The sequence below is a fragment of the Pan paniscus genome, chromosome 4 (assembly GCF_029289425.2).
Source record: "Pan paniscus chromosome 4, NHGRI_mPanPan1-v2.0_pri, whole genome shotgun sequence".
NCBI lineage: Eukaryota > Metazoa > Chordata > Mammalia > Primates > Hominidae > Pan > Pan paniscus.
Genome location: NC_073253.2, coordinates 127,885,260 through 127,905,148, shown reverse-complemented (window position 1 = coordinate 127,905,148; position 19,889 = coordinate 127,885,260). Strand labels below are relative to the sequence as shown.

At 37.2% G+C, this 19,889-nt stretch overlaps 1 protein-coding gene across 4 annotated transcripts in view; it reads right to left on the bottom strand.

The window, feature by feature from the left end:
- Window positions 1-19,889, bottom strand: part of RAD50 (RAD50 double strand break repair protein) — an 87,236-nt gene that overhangs the window by 49,996 nt on the left and 17,351 nt on the right. For 3 of the 4 annotated variants that reach the window (XM_034960466.3, XM_003829302.6, XM_055112628.2), the window contains exons 3-11: window positions 16,391-16,542; window positions 12,840-13,025; window positions 12,276-12,480; window positions 4,675-4,803; window positions 4,276-4,441; window positions 3,483-3,676; window positions 2,519-2,725; window positions 950-1,132; window positions 321-478 (exon numbers count right to left, since the gene is read on the bottom strand). In XM_034960466.3, coding sequence (XP_034816357.1) covers window positions 321-478; window positions 950-1,132; window positions 2,519-2,725; window positions 3,483-3,676; window positions 4,276-4,441; window positions 4,675-4,803; window positions 12,276-12,480; window positions 12,840-13,025; window positions 16,391-16,458 — 1,496 coding nt within the window. In that variant the 5' untranslated portion in view covers window positions 16,459-16,542. Of the gene's footprint in view, window positions 1-320; window positions 479-949; window positions 1,133-2,518; window positions 2,726-3,482; window positions 3,677-4,275; window positions 4,442-4,674; window positions 4,804-12,275; window positions 12,481-12,839; window positions 13,026-16,390; window positions 16,543-19,889 lie in introns of those variants that run through there. The other variant, XM_034960467.2, reaches the window with a different exon arrangement.

Genomic DNA, 19,889 nt, shown 5'->3' with positions numbered 1-19,889 from the left:
TGCTAACAATGTAAAAAAGACTACACTGACATGGTTAAATTCCCAGGACCCTCAGTTCTTTAGGACTGAACTAAATTGCTGGTATCACTGCTCAGAAGAGTCTTGAACTTGATGGAGCTTATGTTGAGAAATACAGTTTATTTAAAATTTTTATCTTTTAATTCCATTTTTCCATGAACTTTCTGAAGTCTCCTTGTATGCAAGAACTAAAGTTTATCAATATAACATACCATTTCATGACAATAAATTATTTTAAAACAATTAAACAGGTAAGCATGAAATAAGAGATTTCTATTACATCTCCAAATGTTGCAACTTACTTCAATTTGGCAAGTCTGTCCCTGGTCTGATTAATTTCTTTTGATTTACTATGTAGCCAGTCTTCAAGCTGTTTTTTGTTGGGAAAATATCCCAACAGTGAGGTTAATTCATCACTGTGCCTAGATTTTATTTTTCTGATTTGTTCATCTTTGTCAGCCTATAGGTAAAAAAAAACATCTTTTAAAAATAAAGTCTATATCTCCACACTATATCAAGAACAAAAATAAATGCTAGACTGACTAAAGTTCTAAGCTTAAAACTATAAAAATATGAAAATAAAATATAAAATTTCTTAAAGTTCTTAAAGTCTTCAAGTGGGGATGGTCTTTCTAAGCCTTAAGAGTGGAGTACCAAGTCGAACAATATAAAATTTTAAAACTTGTGTATGTTAAAAGTTAACAGTAATGTGCATGTGTGTATATACATATATATACATTTCTGTATTAACTTTTTGTAATTAAACAATAACTTTTAAGCTTCAAAGTCTATTATATAGAGTACTAAGCTCACTTAGCCTCTAAAATATAGTCAATACCAACTTAATACCTTATAGTCTATGACTTATGAGTGCAAGGTAGGCTATTTTAAGTACCAGACAGTATAATTAGAACAAAAAGAAAAATCATACTTTGTCTTTGGTCAGCATCTCCATTTGGGTACGTGTTGTTGTATGATGGTTTAACTGCTCCATCTCCTGGTCAAGTTTACGCAGGGTCCTGTCTAAGTCTGCTTTTTCATTTTGGAGACTTATTACTTCCATTTTTAAGGTTTCTACATTGCTGTTTTTCTCAGCCTTGCTTAACTCACGTTCCTAGTCAATAATTCATACAAATGCAAAGGTGTTATATATTTTGTGCAAGAATTAAAATAATGACAAAGTGTATTAGAAATTAACTACTCCTCAGAATGTTCCAAATATTACTGTTTGTATCCAACAAGAGAAAAAAACATAAGGCACTATATACGCTCTAAGGTATATCTTATGAAAGTGACCTTACTATGTTATAATGGTAGAGAATTAGTAAATAAACCTAGAAGGGTCAAACAGGAAAGAAATGTGAGAATTAGTGTAAAATTAGGAGACGTGTCTAAGTACACAGATTAGTGAGTCCTCAGTCAACAATTAAATATTTATTATGTCCCCATGTAATTCACTATATTGCCTGGTATGTAGAAACTATAAAAATAGTGTGATGTGGTCCCTGACCAAGTATCTCCCCACCCCAACAAGACAACACTGATGAAGTGCTAAACTGACAAAAACGTATGCTACAATGGTGAGTTATGGAGCAAAAATAAATGTTTACATAAATTATCAAGATGGGCTTTAAGAAGTTTGCCATGCTTTAGAATGCTTACTTTGGTAATGGAGATGTGAAGAAGGAGGACAGACTAGAAGCAAGAAAGAAAATATGGAAATACCTGAAAAGATTGGCTAAGAAAGTTTTTAACACAGAAAAAGTAATAATACAGCAAAAATCATCTAGAATTACAACGTGTGTGACCTAGAGGAAAAATACTTGCTTTTTTAAAACTTTGGCAAGTGTTCTTTTTCTTTTTTTTTTGAGATGGAGTCTCACTCTGTCACCCAGGCTGGAGAGCAGTGGTGCGATCTTGGCTCACTGCAACCTCTGCCTCCCAGGTTCAAGCGATTCTCCTGCCCTGGCCTCCCAAGTAGCTGGGATTACAGGCACACGCCACCACGCCCAGCTAAGTTTTGTATTTTTAGTAGAGACGGGGTTTCACCATGTTGACTGGACAGGTCTTGAACTCCCGACCTCACGTTATCTGCCTGCCTTGGCCTCCCAAAGTGCTGGGATTACAGGTGTGAGACACTGCACCTGGCCTGGTAAGTGTTCTTAATCAAGGTGCTCATAAGAATTAGCCAGTTTTGTTGTGTTTTGAAGGTACATTTCTATGCCCCATTCTCAGAGATTTTGATTTGGAAGGTCTGAAGCTTTAAGGTCTCAGTACAGTATCTTTAAAAAGCTCCCTATGTGATTCTAATTTTCAGCCTATCAGGTTGTAGAACCAAAGAGTCAGAAGATCAAGATATTCAGATGAATTCATTTTACATGAGAATAAGACAAAGTTGATGTTTTTATTAAAATGCTATAATCTTAGGATCAAAAATAGACAAAATACTTCTAAAAGTATTATATCTTAAAATTATTAGATTATTCAAAGAATATCTTACAGCTTTTATGAGCTCCTGGTCCAGTTCAAGAATCCTGTCTGAAGATCCTTCCAACTGCTGTAATTCATACTTCACATTTTTCAGCTCATTCTGCTTCTTACTTAGGATTTCTGATTTTAACTCAATTATTCTTCCCAATCCAGTTTTCTTATCTCTTATCTCATCTATCTGTTTTTGTTTCAGAGTCTCTTTTTCTGCAAAGTCATTCTAAATGCGTATGTAAAGAATGAGCATTAGTAATTTACTAAACAATTTAAGAAAAAGTTTTTTAATTGCAAAAGGAATATATGTACACTGAAGAAAATACAAAAAAGTACAGTCATGTGTTGCTCAGCAGGGATATATTCCGAGAAATGCATCATTAGGCAATTTTATCATCGTGTGAACATCAGAATGTATTTACATAAGCCTACATGGTATAGCTTAATACACACATAGACTATATGGTATAGCCTATTGTTTATGGGCTACAAACCTATACAGCATATTACTGTACTGAATACTTTGGCAACTGTAACACGATGATAAGTATTTATGTATCTAAACATATCTAAACACAGAAAACATACAGTAAAATACAGTATTATAATTTTATGGGACCAATGTCAAATATGTGGTCTATCACTGACCAAAACATGTGGTTCAAGACTGTATTTTAAAAACAATCAAAACCATTACCCAGAGATAATCATTAACTGTGAGCAAATGTTTTCTCTGCAATTAGTTTTTAAAAATTTTTACTTAAAACCAAATAAAAAATGTAGGTTTACATTTTCTTCATATTTTTATCTTTATACACTTAAGAACATTTGCTTCAATAAAGGTTTTTCTGCCTTGTAGCAGATTTTATCCTAACACTAATAGAAAAATATGCCAAAATGGAGTCCAACCAAAAATTAACAACAATTCAAGTAGAGAATATGATGCAAACAAAGTAACAAATACTGTATTTCAAAATACTTGCCATCAGTTGGTTGGCAGTTTTTGCTTCCCCTTCTTGTCTCTCTCTCACAAGTTTGTGAAAATTTTTAATCTGTCTTTCACTGAATGGTCCACGCTCAAAGCCATCCAATTCTAGCTGTGTTGCCAAAGACTGAATTAATGAATCTCTAGCTCGGATATGTTCTTGATGGCGATCTGCTTGCAGCTGTAGACGACCTTTTAAAAAAAAAAAATCTCATAATTTTTTTTTCAACTGGTGCTTAAAAAGTTGAGATAGCTGTAGATTCACGAGTTATAAAAAATAATGCAGTGTCTCTCTTGAACATTTTGCCCAGTTTCCCCCAATGATAACATTTTGCAAAACTGCAGTAAAATATCACAACCAGAATACTGATATTGATATAATTCATCAATCTTATTCAAATTTCCCCAATTTTATTTGTACCCCTGAGCATGTGTATGTGTGTGTATTAAGTTCTATATAATTTTATCACCTGTGTCGGTTCATATATCCACTATGGCAGTCAAGATACTGAACAGTTCCAATACTACAAGAACTCTCTTTTTGTTCTAATCATAACCATACCTAGCTCCCTCCTGTCCTTTCTCTTACCCAGTATCCCTGGCAACCATTAATTTCTCCACTATTTCTAAAATTTTGACATTATAAAAATGTTATATAAATGGAAACATACTGTGTATAGCCTTTTAAGATTGGCTTTTCACTCAGCATAAGTCCTTGGAGATTCTTCATTCATACAGAAAATGTATAATATCATAGTAGGAAAAACGACCAAATAAACATTTTATCCTACCCTGTTCAACAAGCAGTTCTGATTTTTCCTGATTGAGAAGCCTAGATTCTTTGTTTAGTTTTTCCAGTTCACGATGACAATCTACCAATTTCCTTTCTTTCTCCCTTACTGTTCTCTGGTGATTGTGATATAAGTCATTTAGTTGCTCATCAGTCCCTTGAAAAACCTGTGTAACACCAAAATAAAAAGCTTTAACGTACAAACATAAGAAAATATGATCACTTTGAGGTACCAAATATAAACCAAACCTTATTCAATATCCTTCATTTTAACGTATACATAGAAGTAACAAGATCTGTATTTGTTTTTTTCCAATGTGGATGGCAAAATGGATTCAAATAAAGTTCATTACAATAATCCCAAAATTTTGAAGCAGAACAAAATTCTACCACCACAAACCTTTTCCATTTTCTCTTCCAGTTCACTATTATCTTTCTCCATTTGCTTCTTTCGGCTATCCAAGGCTTTAATTTCATTGTCAAGTTTCATTATTTTAGAGAGATTATGTTCAATTTCTTTTAGACGATTCTGAAAATAAAGAAACATTACATAAATAAAACTCACTATAGCTTACATGGTGATAGATGAAGACAAGTAAGATACTCCAGGTCCAGGCATTTAGTAAAAGTGATCTCATTTAAGGCTAACAATAACACTGTAGAGCGGGCCTAGAGAAACTGAAGTTCAGAGACATTAAGTAACTTGGCCCAAGTCCTCACAGCTAGTAGAGAGAAGCAGGAATTAAATTCCACTTCTAACTCCAAACACCATGTCCTGTCCTCAACACCTGCCACAAAAGTCATTATTCATTCATTGGGCATTTAGAGTTACTTAATCCTTAAAAAGGTAACTATTTAATGTATTTTTTTAAGTCAGGACTACTGAGAAGGCTAGAAATTCATGGTGAGTTACCAATGCATTCTGAGCCTATAGGCAAATTTACATGAAGAGTATAGTTTAATCCAAAGCTTGCTCAACCACAGAGGACTCTGAGCAAGTAAAGTACAACAAAGGAGCTCAGTGGCCTGCTCTGAGGCTCACTTCCAGAGACAGCTGGTTGCCTCATCTCCCAGGAATACTGGGATCTGGTTCGGGGCATTCTCTTATTGGATGATGCTGGGGATATTCTTCTAGTGTTTGCCTCTATGATTCCAAAACTGACCAACTCTTCTTCTAAGACATTTTTACAACCTACTTTTATTATTATTATTTCAAATGCAGAGACAAGGTCTTGCTATGTTGCCCTGGCTGGAGTGGCTATTCACAGGTGCAATAACAGTGCAATACAACTTGAACTCCTGGGCTCAAGTGTTCCTCCCACCTCAGCCTCCAAGTAGCTGAGACTGTAAGTATGTACCACCATGCCCAGCAGAACCTAATTTTAAACTAATATATTAAGTTATTGGAATGCTTAGACAGCAATTGCAAACTTTCATAATTGCACCAAAATGCATCCTCGACTTTAACATAATTTATTAAAATTATACTAATAGTATAGCTTGTGATTTGTATATGAACGTAAACGGCCTAAAAACAGAAACTTTGTTTACTTTGTTCCCTAATGTATCCCCAGAACATGCAATAGGTGTTCAATGTTAGCTAAACGAAAGAGAGATTTGAAAAAAATAATTTTACCAAGAACAACTGTCACAGGTATCACTGATTGAATGTCTGCTATGTTCCAGACATTGTACTAGGTGCTGCTATAAATTCTCTCTAATCCTCACAAAAGTATATACTAAGCAGGAAATTCAAAGGACTTAACTGTCTTGTACAAAATTGTATAGTTAAGATTGGGAGACAAGATGACAGTAAGATTAGGAGGCAGGGTATCATAATGACTAGGCTCTGGGTGCTAGAAGTGGACATCTGTATGTAAGAAAGTAAACCTCAACTTTTACATCATATCATATTAAGATTCTGAAATGAAGCATGTACTTAATTGTAAGAACTCAAACTATAAAACTTTTAGAGGAAAACACTGAAGAATATTTTTGTGACACTAGGTCAAAGACTTCTTAAATAATAAACAAAAAGTATAAACCATAAGAGAAAAAAGTTTATAAACTGTACCTGATCAAAATTTAAAACTCCTGTCCTCTGAAAAGCAGTTAAGAAATATCTGCAAAACCAATATCTGATAAAGGGCTTGTATCCAGAACATATTTAGAACTCTCTGCCTGGCACTGTAGCTCACACCTGTAATCCCAGCACTTTGGGAGACTGAGGCAGGCTGATTGCTTGAGCCCAGAAGTTTGAGACCAGTCTGGGTAACCTGGTGAGACCTTGTCTCTACAAAAAAATTAAAAAACATTAGCCGGGTGTGGTGGTGTGTGCCTGTAGTCCCAGCTACGTGGGAGACTGAGGTGGAAGGATCACTTGAGCCTGGGAGTCAGAGGTTGCAGTGAGCCAAGATCACACCACTGTACTCTGGCCTGGGTAAGACAGCGAGACCCTGTCTCAAAAAACAAGAAAAAAAAAAAAAAAAGAACTCTCACAGCTCAATAATAAAATGACCAATAAATAAATAACATTGAAAAATAGGCAAAAGACTTACATTTTACTAACGAAGATATTCAGGTGGCAAATAAATACATGAAAAGATGCTCAAAATCAATAATCAATTGACTGATCAACTAGGAAAACACAAATGAAAAATATAAAGAAATACAACCTCACAATGTCACAATGAGACACTACCACACCCCTACTGTTATGGCTAAAATGAAAAAGACTGACAGTACTAAGTGGGGATGAGAATGCAGAGCAATTACATTCCCATAAATTGTTGGTAAATTGTTGGTAGGACTATGAAGTGGTACCAGATGGTACAGCCATCTGGTAACTTATAAGGTTAAACATATATTTACCATACGACCTAGCAACCCGAGTCCTAAAGTTATCCAAAGACCTGTATACAAAAGTTTATAGCAGTTTTATCTGTAACAACCCAAATCCGATAACAACTTATTTCTTTTTATTATACTTTAAGTTCTAGGGTACACGTGCACAACATGCAGGTTTGTTACATATGTATACATGTGCCATGTTGGTGTGCTGCACCCATTAACTCATCATTTACATTAGGTGTATCTCCTAATGCTATCCCTCCTCCCTCCCCCCACCCCACAACAGGCCCCAGTGTGTGATGTTCCCCTTCTTGAGTCCAAGTGTTCTCATTGTTCAATTCCCACCTATGAGTGAGAACATGTGGTGTTTGGTTTTTTGTTCTTGCGGCAGTTTGCTGAGAATGATGGTTTCCAGCTTCATCCATGTCCCTACAAAGGACATGAACTCATCATTTTTTATGGCTGCATAGTATTCCATGGTGTATATGTGCCACATTTTCTTAATCCAGTCTATCATCGCTGGACATTTGGGTTGGTTCTAAGTCTTTGCTATTGTGAGTAGTGCTGCAATAAACATGCGTGTGCATGTGTCTTTATAGCAGCATGATTTATAATCCTTTGGGTATATACCCAGTAATGGGATGGCTGGGTCAAATGGTATTTCTATTTCTAGATCCTTGAGGAATCACCACACTGACAAATGGGATCTAATTAAACTAAAGAGCTTCTGCACAGCAAAAGAAACTACCATCAGAGTGAACAGGCAACCTACAGAATGGGAGAACATTTTTGCAATCTACTCATCTGACAAAGGGCTAATATCCAGAATCTACAAAGAACTCAAACAAATTTACAAGAAAAAAACAACCCCATCAAAAAGTGGGTGAAGGATATGAACAGACACTTCTCAAAAGAAGACATTTATGCAGACAACAGACACATGAAAAAATGCTCATCATCACTGGCCATCAGAGAAATGCAAATCAAAACCACAATGAGATATCATCTCACACCAGTTAGAATGGCAATCATTAAAAAGTCAGGAAACAACAGGTGCTGCAGAGGATGTGGAGAAAGAGGAACACTTTTACACTGTTGGTGGGACTGTAAACTAGTTCAACCAAAGACAACTTAATGTCCATCAGCCACAGAATGGATGAGGAAAAAAATTATAATACATGCATACAATGGAAGGAATGCTCCTCCACAATAAAAAGGAATGAATTGCCGGGCACAGTGGCTCACACCTGTAATCCCAGCACTTTGGGAGGCCGAGGTGGGCAGATCATCTGAGGTTGGGAGTTCGAGACCAGCCTGACCAACATGGAGAAACCCCGTCCGTCTCTACTAAAAATACAAAAAAAAATTAGCTGGGTGTGGTGGCACATGCCTGTAATCCCAGCTACTCGGGAGGCTGAGGTAGGAGAATTGCTTGAACCTGGGAGACGGAGGTTGCAGTGAGCCGAGATCATGCCATTGCACTCCAGCCTGGGCAACAAGAGCGAAACTCCGTCTCAAAAAAAGAAAAAAAAGGAATGAATTACTCACACATGCAGCAACATAGATAAATCCCAGACACAAAAGTCTGCATACTGTATGATTCTATATATGTGCCACTCTCTGGAAAAGGCAAAACTATAATGACAGAAAACAAATTAGTGGTTACTATGGATGGGAGCAGGGGGAGAGGACTGACTGCAAGGACTTTGAGAGAACTTTTTGGAGTGATTGAAATATTCTACATCTTCATTGTAGTGATGGTTATGCTACTGTATGCATATGTCCTAACTCATAGAATTTATACTCTAAAGAGGGTGGATTTTACCATATATATATTATACCTTAATAAACTTGACTTAAAAAGAAAAAAAAGTATAAACTTAGGAATCAGAGGACTCAAATCCTACCTTTAACCCTTATTTCCACTGTGAAAACCTGTACCTCAGTTTTCCTGCCTATACAACCTCACAGAGTTACTATGGGGTTTACATTATACATTTTAAAGCACTTGGATTAGTGTTAGGCAGTAAACATTCAATTAATGAGACCATTTGCACCACTTATGAAAAAAATTCTGTACTCAGAAAATACCTTTTGAGTAGAGTCTAACAAACATAACTGGATGGATACTTAAGAGCAATGAATACTAACATCTCTACTATGATACTCTACAAAGTGCTCAGTTTCTTTCCATCAGTGTTTTCACTGCCTCTTGGTAGCACAAACATTATGATAATCATCTGGGCTTGGATCTTTCATGACATCTCTACCTGTTTCATTCCTTAAATCCAGCCAGTCACCAGATCCCCTGAATTCCTTCTTTGACATCTGTGTTTTGGTTCTAATCTCAGAGCACAAAACATAGGTTCTATCCCCAGAGTACACATGTAGTAAAAGGAGCTAGGACAAGCAGGCAGACAACAATAACAAAAACAGCCAAGGGTTTAAAGCTTAGGTGCCAGTGTGAAATGAGATTAAAAAAATAGAGCAGCTGGGCTATCAAGTATAGAAGGACCATGAACTTGTGTGCAGAAAAAAAAAGTTAGAAACATATTCCTCTAGCAATTCCCATTTAAGGCAAGAAAGGAAAACAGATCTAAGTAGGCCAAAAAAAGAGGACAGGATATGGTGGGATGGTAATAAAGTAGTTCATGAGAGAGTGAGAGTTCCTGAAGATGAAGGGAATCAGTAAAAATGGGAAAGGATGCATTCTAGTGCATGGTTGAAAGGACGTAGTCTTTTCTGGGAAGGTGATTTGACCCAAACTTTAATTGGGTTCTATGAAGGGAAGAATCTTCACATGTCAGAGCTAAAAAAAGGACTTTGGAAGTCATCTACTTAATAAACATTTATTGAACCACCTGCTATGTGCCAGGCACTAGGCTAGGCTCTGAGGATACAGAGAAGAATATTAAACCCTTGGAGAATTACTCACAATTAAACACAAACAAGTAAATAAATACCTCAACCTCTGCTACAGCCTTGGTTAGAATCTTGGCACCACTCACTAAATCCTAGGTATTATCATTTAGCCCTACCTTGACATCATTTCCAATATAAATGCTTCATTTCAACAATATGGATTTCCTTGACAGTGTTCAAAGACAGCTTGGATTTTACTGTCTCTATGTCTCCAATGACTTACTCATTTATGATCAAAAAAGTCATGGCCAAATTCAGTCCTATGAAATCCTCTCTGGCTCCCTCAGATAGAAATTCTCTTTCTTTATCCTCAGAGCTCCTACAGCTCTTGTTTTTTTCTCTGCCTTACCATTACATGTGCCTGTCATCTCTCCAACCAAGATGTTCCTCAAGATAAAATGTGGAGTGGGGCAAGGGGGAAAGAAGAAAAAAAAAGGAAATCTGTTCTAATATCTTGGTAATTACCACGGGACCCACACAGAGTTATCAGGACAACTCATCCTAAAATATAACATAGTCTTCCACTCTTCTGTCTATTGAACTAAGTCTGAAATCCATTAGCTTTCTATAATCTGACCCCGATTCATATTGATCATTTACTCCTTTTATATTGATTTACTTAACCCAGACTCTTCCTCTCACAATCCTGTTCTGATTAAGCTTGTAAAGGTAAATATGCACATACATACAAGTGAATGTTTGTATATACATATGTATTGTATATATGCAGTTAAAAAAAGTTGCAGGTAAAATATACTCTGGAAGGTCAGAGATGAGAAATGGAAGACTATCTTTTACTTTTCACCTAATATCCTTTTATAACTTTTTTACTAGGGGCACATATTACTTTTAAAAGAAAAGTCAAAATAAATACAAACACTTCCAGGCGCGGTGGCTCACACCTGTAATCCCAGCACTTTGGGAGGCCGAGGCGGGCGGATCACTTGAGGTCGGGAGTTCGCGACCAGCCTGACCAACATGGAGAAACCCCGTCTCTACTAAAAATACAAAAAATTCTATTTTTTTTTTTATTTAGCTGGGCGTGGTGGCGCATGGCTGTAATCCCAGCTACTCTGGAGGCTAAGTGGGAGAACTGCTTGAACCCGGGAGGCAAAGGTTGCAGTGAGCCGAGATCACGCCACTGCACTCCAGCCTGGGCAACAAAAGCGAAACTCCATCTCAAAAATAAATAAATAAATAAATACAAACATACATAAAATGTCTTCTAGTTTGCTGACTTGATTTCTTCCCATTCTTCAAGGCCCACCTCAGCCCTACCTCCTCCCAGAAGCCCTTGCAATATATTTCTATGCATGGCCATCATTAAAAATATATATATTTTCTACTTCACGATTCAAAGATCTATACTGGTATTTACAGGTGAGTTTTTTAAAAACCAAATCAATAAATTTTTTAATGACTTTAAAAAATCTACTATCTAAAACATAGCAAATAGACATTTTTAAGAATGTCTTATTTAGACTAGGAATACCTTAAGGACAGGGGTGCAGTTGTAGTCCTCTTTGTACCCAAGCACAGTATACCCTGGTACAAAGAAGACACCCAATAAATGCTTATTAAATGAATGAATGGAATTTCCTGTAGGCCTTTCTTATAAATCACCGGGTTGAGGAAGGTATACTCATTTGCAAATATATCAACATGTTATGGATGAATTCCAAATTCTGTGCAATTTTTGAATGCTTCAAAAACTTTCTGCAAATTTTAAAAATTCTCTAGAAAGATGTCAATTTTAAAAAATCTTAATACAGAACTGTAAGGTTGGGTAATGATATTGCTATTTAACACCTAGTGATCTATACTACTAATTTAGTGTGATGCTACAAATTTGTTTTCTTTCAAATCCAAGCTCTTTGAGCAATTTAAAGACTAATATAGACCTAAAACATTAGCTCCCTGATAATTCAAGAAATATACAAGCCATTCAGTTTCATATACAAATAAGGGGAGAATGCTACTATAGCAAAAAAAGGACTACCTATTTAGTATACAAGAAATTAACTACTGTACATCACTGTGACTTTAGTTAATAACAATATATAATTGCTAAGAGAGTAGATTTTAAGTGTTCTCACCATAAAAAAATTGAAGTAATGCACGTTAAATAGCTTGATTTAGCCATTCCACAATGTACACTTATATCAAAACATCATGCTGTATACCATAAAGATATACAATTTTTGTCAATTAAAAATAAAATCAAGTTACCTTCAATGGATCAAGTTCATTCTCATAGGATTTGACAATTTCCTTTGAAGATGTTAACTGGGCTTCCTTACTTGTAATCTGATCACGAATCTCACAAGCTTTTTCCTTATATTGCTTCAGATATTTTAGTTCCATTTGATATTCTTTTACTTTCTGACCTTGTGTCTGACGTACCTGCCGAAGTGTTTCCAAGGCTTTAATGTATCTTTGAAGATATGAAACAAAAATCAAATTTCTGGCAAAGTAAATTATGGTATATATTCATACAGTGGGATATTATGCTGTCACTAAGATTACAGTTACAATGAGTTTTTAATAACTTGTAAAATGCCTATGACATAATCGTAAGTGAAAAAAATTACATTTATACTGTCAATCAGGTAAATAAATATACGCACAGAAAGACAAGTGAAAGAAAATATGCCCAATGGTTGCTGCTGGGTGAGAGGTAGTAACTGATGACCTTTCTGCTTTTTAAATTTTTTCTGTTAAAAAGAAGCATCCAAATTGCAAACACAGTTCAATAACTTAATGGACTACAAAGTCTATTTAAGGGTTACAAACCTTGTTGCTGAAAAAATCTCATCAAACTTTTGCTTCAAAGCCTTTCCTTCACTTAAAGGCCAATTAGAATCTTCTTGATGACAGAAAATGACATTATTTAGCACAGCCTTGGAAACCCCAAGAGAACTGATCATTTCTCGGTCAATTTCTGCACACTTAGAGCTCAGACTGACCTTTTCACCATGCCTACAGAAAATGAAAATAAAGAACATACGTAAAATAACCTTTAGTGTATCTATTCTATTGCTTAATCAATTCATACTGTGCTTCTTTAAAAAAAAAAAAAAAGGCCCTTCACCTATCCCGTTGGAAATGGCTTCATCATGCTAAAAAGTGTAACTCTTAAACTATTTAACGGTTCACAGATGAAAAGATATGTAAAACAAAGTAGTTCAGGAAAGGAAGCCAGAATTTATTTTTTACATATTTGGACTTTTAAATATAATAATTTAGAATACTTAGAGATAATATATAGAGCATTAACTGTCTTAAAAATAAGAGACAAAGAATAAAACAAAACATGATGATCAATAGCAGACAGGCAAAGGTAAGTTAAAAACATCTTAGAACGGGGTTCTTTCTTCAGTAACAGACTGCTCTGGTGAGCAGAGGCAATATCTGTCTTTACTGTTTTTTATACATTTCAATTTGTATTTTGAAAATATTACACTGGGCCAGGCATGGTGGCTCATGTCTGTAATCCCACCAATTTGGGAGGCCGAGGTGAATGGATCACCTGAGGTCAGGAGTTCGAGACCAGCCAGACTAACATGGTGAAACCCTGTCTCTATTAAAAATACAAAAAAATTAGCCAGGTGTGGTGGTGGGCACCTGTAATCCCAGCTCCTTGGGAGGCTGAGGCAAGAGAATCGCTTGAATCCGGTGAGGGTGCAGTGAGCTGAGATTGCATCATTGCACTCCAGCCTGGGAAACAAGAGCGAAACTCTGTCTCAAAAAAGAAAGAAAAAAATGTTATACTGAATATATTAAGAATGCTTTGTAGAGGGCTAGAATAGACACAGATAAATCAATAGGTTATCACATGAGGTCATGGAAAGACAATGGTAGCTTGGACTAGGACTAGAATGGTGGTTGTAGAGATGGAAACAGATTCAAGAGACATTTAGATTAAATCCATAGGTCTCAGTAATAGACTGGATATGGAAGGCAAAGACATATCAAGACTTAGGTTCTTGGTTTTTGTCACTGGACGGATAGTGGTATCATTCACCAAGGTGAGGTATACTATAAGACCAAGTTGTTGGAGGTTTTTTAAGGGGGGAGGTCAAAGAGAAAGGACTGTGAGTTTGGTTTTGGAAATGTTGAACCTAAGTTGTCTTTGAAACAACTGGTAAAAAAAATCAGAGATGGGGCCGGGCGCGGTGGCTCATGCCTGTAATCCCAGCACTTTGGGAGGCTGAGGTGGGCGGATCACGAGGTCAAGAGATCAAGACCATTCTGGCTAACATGGTGAAACCCCATCTCTACTAAAAGTACAAAAATTAGCCAGGCATGGTGGTGCACGCCTGTACGCCCAGCTACTCAGGAGGCTGAGGCAGGAGAATCGCTTAAACCCGGGAGGCGGAGGTTGCAGTGAGCTGAGATTTCACCACTGCACTCCAGCCTGGGTGACAGACAGAGCAAGACTCCATCTCAAAAAAAAAAAAAAAAAAAAAATCAGAAATGGGTAAATAGATCTGGGTAAATGGGTCTGGAAACAGAGGTCTGGTTTGGAGATATGACATAAATCTGTGAGTCATCTATGAACACAGAGTAGTTTGAGCAATGGATAAGAATGTGATTACCTAGGAAGAAAATACAGAGCAAAAAAAAGGAGAAGATATAGGACTGAGCCTAATGAGACTTCCAACCTTTATTGATGGGGTGAATGAAGTAGTATGTAGCTGTGATAGAAAGAGAGAACAGTATTGTATCATGGAGGTCTAGAAAAAGAAATTTTCAAATAAGAAGTGATAAACTAGCATTTACTCAGCTATGGTACATGGAACAATGGTCCTCCAAGATGTCCACATTTTAATCCCTTGAATTTGTGAATGTTACATTGCACAGCAAAAGAGAATTAAGATTACAGATGGAATTAGGGTGTTAATCATTTGACCTTAAAATAGATTATCCTGGATTATTTGGATGGGGCAAATGTAATCATATGGGTCCTTTAATGTGAGAGAGGAAGGCAGAAGAAGAGAGAAGAAGAGGTCACAGTGATTTGATATGAGAAGAACTCTGCCCACTATTGCTTGCTTTGAAGACAGAGTAAGAGGGCATGATCTAAAAAATATGGGTGGCCTCTAAAAGATGGAAAGAACAAGGAAACATATTCTCCCTTAGAGCCTCCAGAAAGGAACGTAACCCTGCTAACATCTTGATTTTAGCCCAGTGAGACCCAATTCAGACTTCTAAACTACGTAAGTGTAAGATAATAAATTTGTATTGTTTATGGCACTAAGTTTGTGGTTTGTTATAGCAGTCATAGAAGACTAACACATGAACTCTTACTACATGTTAAGCATTTTATATGCATTAGCTCAACCTTGACAACATCTAAGATACACACAGTGAAAATGAATGCCTACTTTACAAATGAAATAAACAGAGGCTCACTCTTAGGTCTACTTTGTATAGCAGCAGCTTTACCCTAATTAAAAACAGAGTTATTAGTAACTTTAGTCAGAGGTGTTTCAAAGGACGAATGGGACTGCAATTGGAGTGAAGAGGAGGTGAAGAAATGGAGACAGTATCAACAACTCTTTTGAGAGACTGGCTATAAAGGAGAAGAAGGAGACAGGTAGTAACTGGAGTGGAATGAAATCCCAGGGTATGAGAGATACTTGAGTGTGTTAAAATGGCAATGATGAAAACCTGCTTGAGAAGCCAGTATAGTGCCTCCAGCACACAGTAGATGTGCATTATTGGTTAAATAAAGGAATTACTTAGCTAGTTAAATAAAAGGGAGGAGAAGAAGCTGAATAGTCAAGTAATTTGCTCAACAAAGACAGAGACTTGAATCTAAGGTAGTCTAATCCCCAAATCCATATCCATTAGAAAATGATACCTGCCTCTAACAGAATGATAATGGTTGAAAGGAACAATTTATCATTCTTTCCTACTTGTCTGCTTCTCATCTCACCCATTCTTAAACATGACACTAGAATTTTTTACTCATTCAACCTGTATTTGAGTGATTATGTGCTTTCAATTCAGCAACTGTTCAGAAATCACTCAAGAGAATGGAACATAACCCTAAGTCTTTCATGGGATCATTCTATTTAACTGACAAATAGTATCCACAAAAAATCAAATGTTGATAGTGGAGGAGGCTGTGTGTGTGTGGGGGTAGAGAGAAAATGGAAGCTCAGTACTTTCTGCCCAATTTTGCTATAAACCCAAAACTGCTCTAAAAAAATAAAGTCTAAAGTCTATTGAAAAAAATTTAATATGCTCCCCTAAACTTATAGTAGAAAACAACCATCAACTTACAGACCTAAAAGACTGAAAATGAACAGAAATTCAAATATCATATAAACACCTACTTTGTTCTAGTAATGACTCCTTCCAGAGTTTTAAATTCTGTCTTTTTGCTTTTCTGAGTACACACCATAGATCTTTGTACAGCTATAAGTTCTCCATTGACATCACGAAATTGCAGACGGATCTGGGCTCTCACATCTGTTTCTTGAGCAACCTTTGAAGGAAAACACAGAAAAAACTTATGTTACTTTAATAAGCACCAGTGTTGGTTCTGAGAGAAAACGCATAAGCAATCTTACCCAAAATGAGGGAACAAAAAGAAAAACATCCAAAATGAGTGATATTTTTACATGCTATCCAAAATATAGAAGAATACTGTTTAATTAATTTACAAAAATGATATATTATCTACGTCCTTTATTCAGCATCATTAGGAGATCAGGTATGCAGGTTTTTCAAATAAATGAATTTTATCTCTGTAAGCATCAAAAATGTTTTCTATCATTAAAAGTTGCAAGTTTATAGAAAGGTAGAATGATTCGGTTTGTCCTTGTCTCCACCCAAATCTCATCTTGAATTTCCACATGTTGCAGGAGGTACCCAGTTGAAGGTAACTGAATCATGGGGACAGGTCTTTCCCATGCTGTTCTTGTGACAGTGAGTAAGTCTCACGAGACCTGATGGTTTTATAAGAAGGAGTTTCCCTGCACAAGCTCTCTTTGCCTGCTGCTGTCCATGTAAGATGTGACTTGCGCCTCCTTACCTTCCACCATGATTGTGAAGCCTCCCAAGCCAGGTGGAACTGTAAGTCCATTAAACCCTTTCTTTTGTAAATTGTCCAGTCTCAGGTATATCTTTATTAGCAGTGTGAACACGGACTCATACAGTAAATTGGTACCAGGAGTGGAGTGCTGCTGAAAAGTTATCCGAAAATGTGAAATCGACTTTGGAACTGGGTAACAGGCAGAGGATGGAACAGTTTAGAAGGCTCAGAAGAGAGGAAAATGTGGGAAAGTTTGGAACTCCCTAGAGATTTGTTGAATGGTGTTGACCAAAATGCTGATGAGGATATGGACAATGAAATCCAGGTTGAGGTGGTCTCAGATGGAGATAAGGAACTTGTTGGGAACTGGGGCAAAGGTGACTTTTGTTATGTTTTAGCAAAGAAACTGGCAGCATTTTGCCCCTGCCCTAGGAATGTGTGGACCTTTGAACTTGAGAGAGATGATTTAGGGTATCTGGTGAAAGAAATTTCTAAGCAGTAAAGCATTCAAGCGGTGACTTGGGTGCTGTTAAAGGGATTCAGTATTAAAAGGGAAACAGCATAAAAGTTTGGAAAATTTGCAGCTTGACAATGTGATAGAAAATAAAATCCCATTTCTGAGGAGGAATTCAAGCCAGCTGCAGAAATTTGCATAAGTAACAAGGAACCAAATGTTAATTACCAAGACAATAAGGAAAATGTCTCCAGGGGCATGTCAGAGACCTTTGTGACAGCCCCTCCCATCACAAGCCCAGAGGTTTAGGAAGAAAAAATAGTTTCGTGGGCCAGGCCCACGGTCCCTCTGCTGTGTGCGGTCTAGGGACTTGGTGCCCTGTGTCCCAGCCACAACTAAAAGAAGCCAAGGTACAGCTTGGCCTGTTGCTTCAAAGGGTGGAAGCCCGAAGCCTTGGCAGCTTCCATGTGGTGTTGAGCCTGCAGGTGCACAGAAGTCAAGAAATGAGGTTTGGGAACCTCTGCCTAGATTTCAGAGGGTGTATGGAAACACCTGGATGCCCAGGCAGAAGTTTGCTGCAGGGGTGGGGCCCTTATGGAAAACCTCTGCTAGGGCAATATGGAAGGGAAATGTGGGGTTGAAACCCCACAGAGTTCCTATGGAGGGGACTGCCTAGTGGAGCTGTGAGAAGACAGCCACTGTCCTCCAGACTGGTAGATCCCCCAGAATAATAGATCCACTGACAGCTTGCACTGTACACCTGGAAAAACTGCAGGCACTCAACACCAGCCTGTGAAAACAGCCAGGAAGGAGGCTATACCCTGCAAAGCCAGGAGTGGAGCTGCCCAAGGCCATGGAAGCCCACCTCTTGCATCAGAATGACCTGGATGTGAGACATGGAGTCAAAGGAGATCATTCTGGAGCTTTAAGATACACTTGCCCCACTGAATTTCGGACTTGCACGGGGCCTATAGCCCCTTTGTTTTGGCCAATTTCTCCCATTTGGAATGGCTGTATTTGCCCAATGCCTGTACCCCCATTGTATCTAAGAAGTAACTAACTTGCTTTTGAGTTTACAGGCGCATAGGCAGAAGGGACTTGCCTTATCTTGGGTAAGACTCTGGACTGTGGACTTCTGAATTAATGCTAAAATAAGACTTTGGGGGACTGTTGGGAAGGCATGATTGGTTTTGAAATGTGAGGACATGAGATTTGGGAGGGGCCAGGGGTGGAATCATATGGTTTGGCTGTGTCTCCACCCAAATCTCATCTTGAATCCCCATGTGTTGTGGGAGAAACCAGGTGGGAGATAACTGAATCACGGGGGCAGGTCTTTCCTGTGCTGTTCTCATGATAGTAAGTCTCACGAGATCTGATGGTTATTATAAGGGGGAATTTTCCTGCACAAGCTCTCATTTGCCACCATGTAAGACATGACTTTCACCTTCCACCATGATTGTGAGGCCTCCCCAGCCACATGGAACTGTAAGTCCATTAAACCTCTTTCTTTTGTAAATTGCCCAGTCTTGGGTATGTCTTTAACAGCAGTGTGAAAATGGAGTAATACACAGAACTACAGTATACATAGCTTTCCTGCCCCCCAAACCACATGAGAGTAAGTTGCTGATCTGATGTCCCAACACCAGTATTTCCTACAAAACAAGGACACTTTCAACAACAAAAATCAGGAAACTGATACTGATATATTACTACCACATGGTCCACAAATCCCATTCAAGTTTTGCCAGTTGTTCCAAAATGTGATAAGTTACCATTAACTCAGCTGTGGCATATAAAATAATGGTTCTCCAAAGATGTCCACATTCTAATTCCTTGAATTTGTGAATGTTACATTACACAGCAAAAGAGAATTAACATTACAGATGGAACTGGGGTGTCAATCACTTGACTTTAAAATAGAAAGTTTACCCTGGATTATCTGAATGAGGCAAAGTATCTACAAAAAGTTAGATGCTGATAGTAGAGGAGGTTGTGTGTGTACAGGCAGGGAATATACAGAAACTGTACTTTCTGCTCAATTTTGCTATAAACCCAAAGCTGATCTACAAAATAAAGTTTGAAGTCTGTTGAAAAAAATTTAATATGCTCCCTTAAAGTAGTAGAAAATGACCATCATCTTATAAGACCTAAAAGACCAACAATGAACAGACATTCAGATATCATATAATCACCTATTTTTTCTGATGTCTTCTGTCTTATATTAATATGGTCACTTCAGCATTCTTTTCATTAGCTGGCACGGTATATTTTTTCCATCCTTTTGTTTTAAACCCATCTATACTATTATATATAAAAACACTGTTATTCCTTTTACTTTATTTAG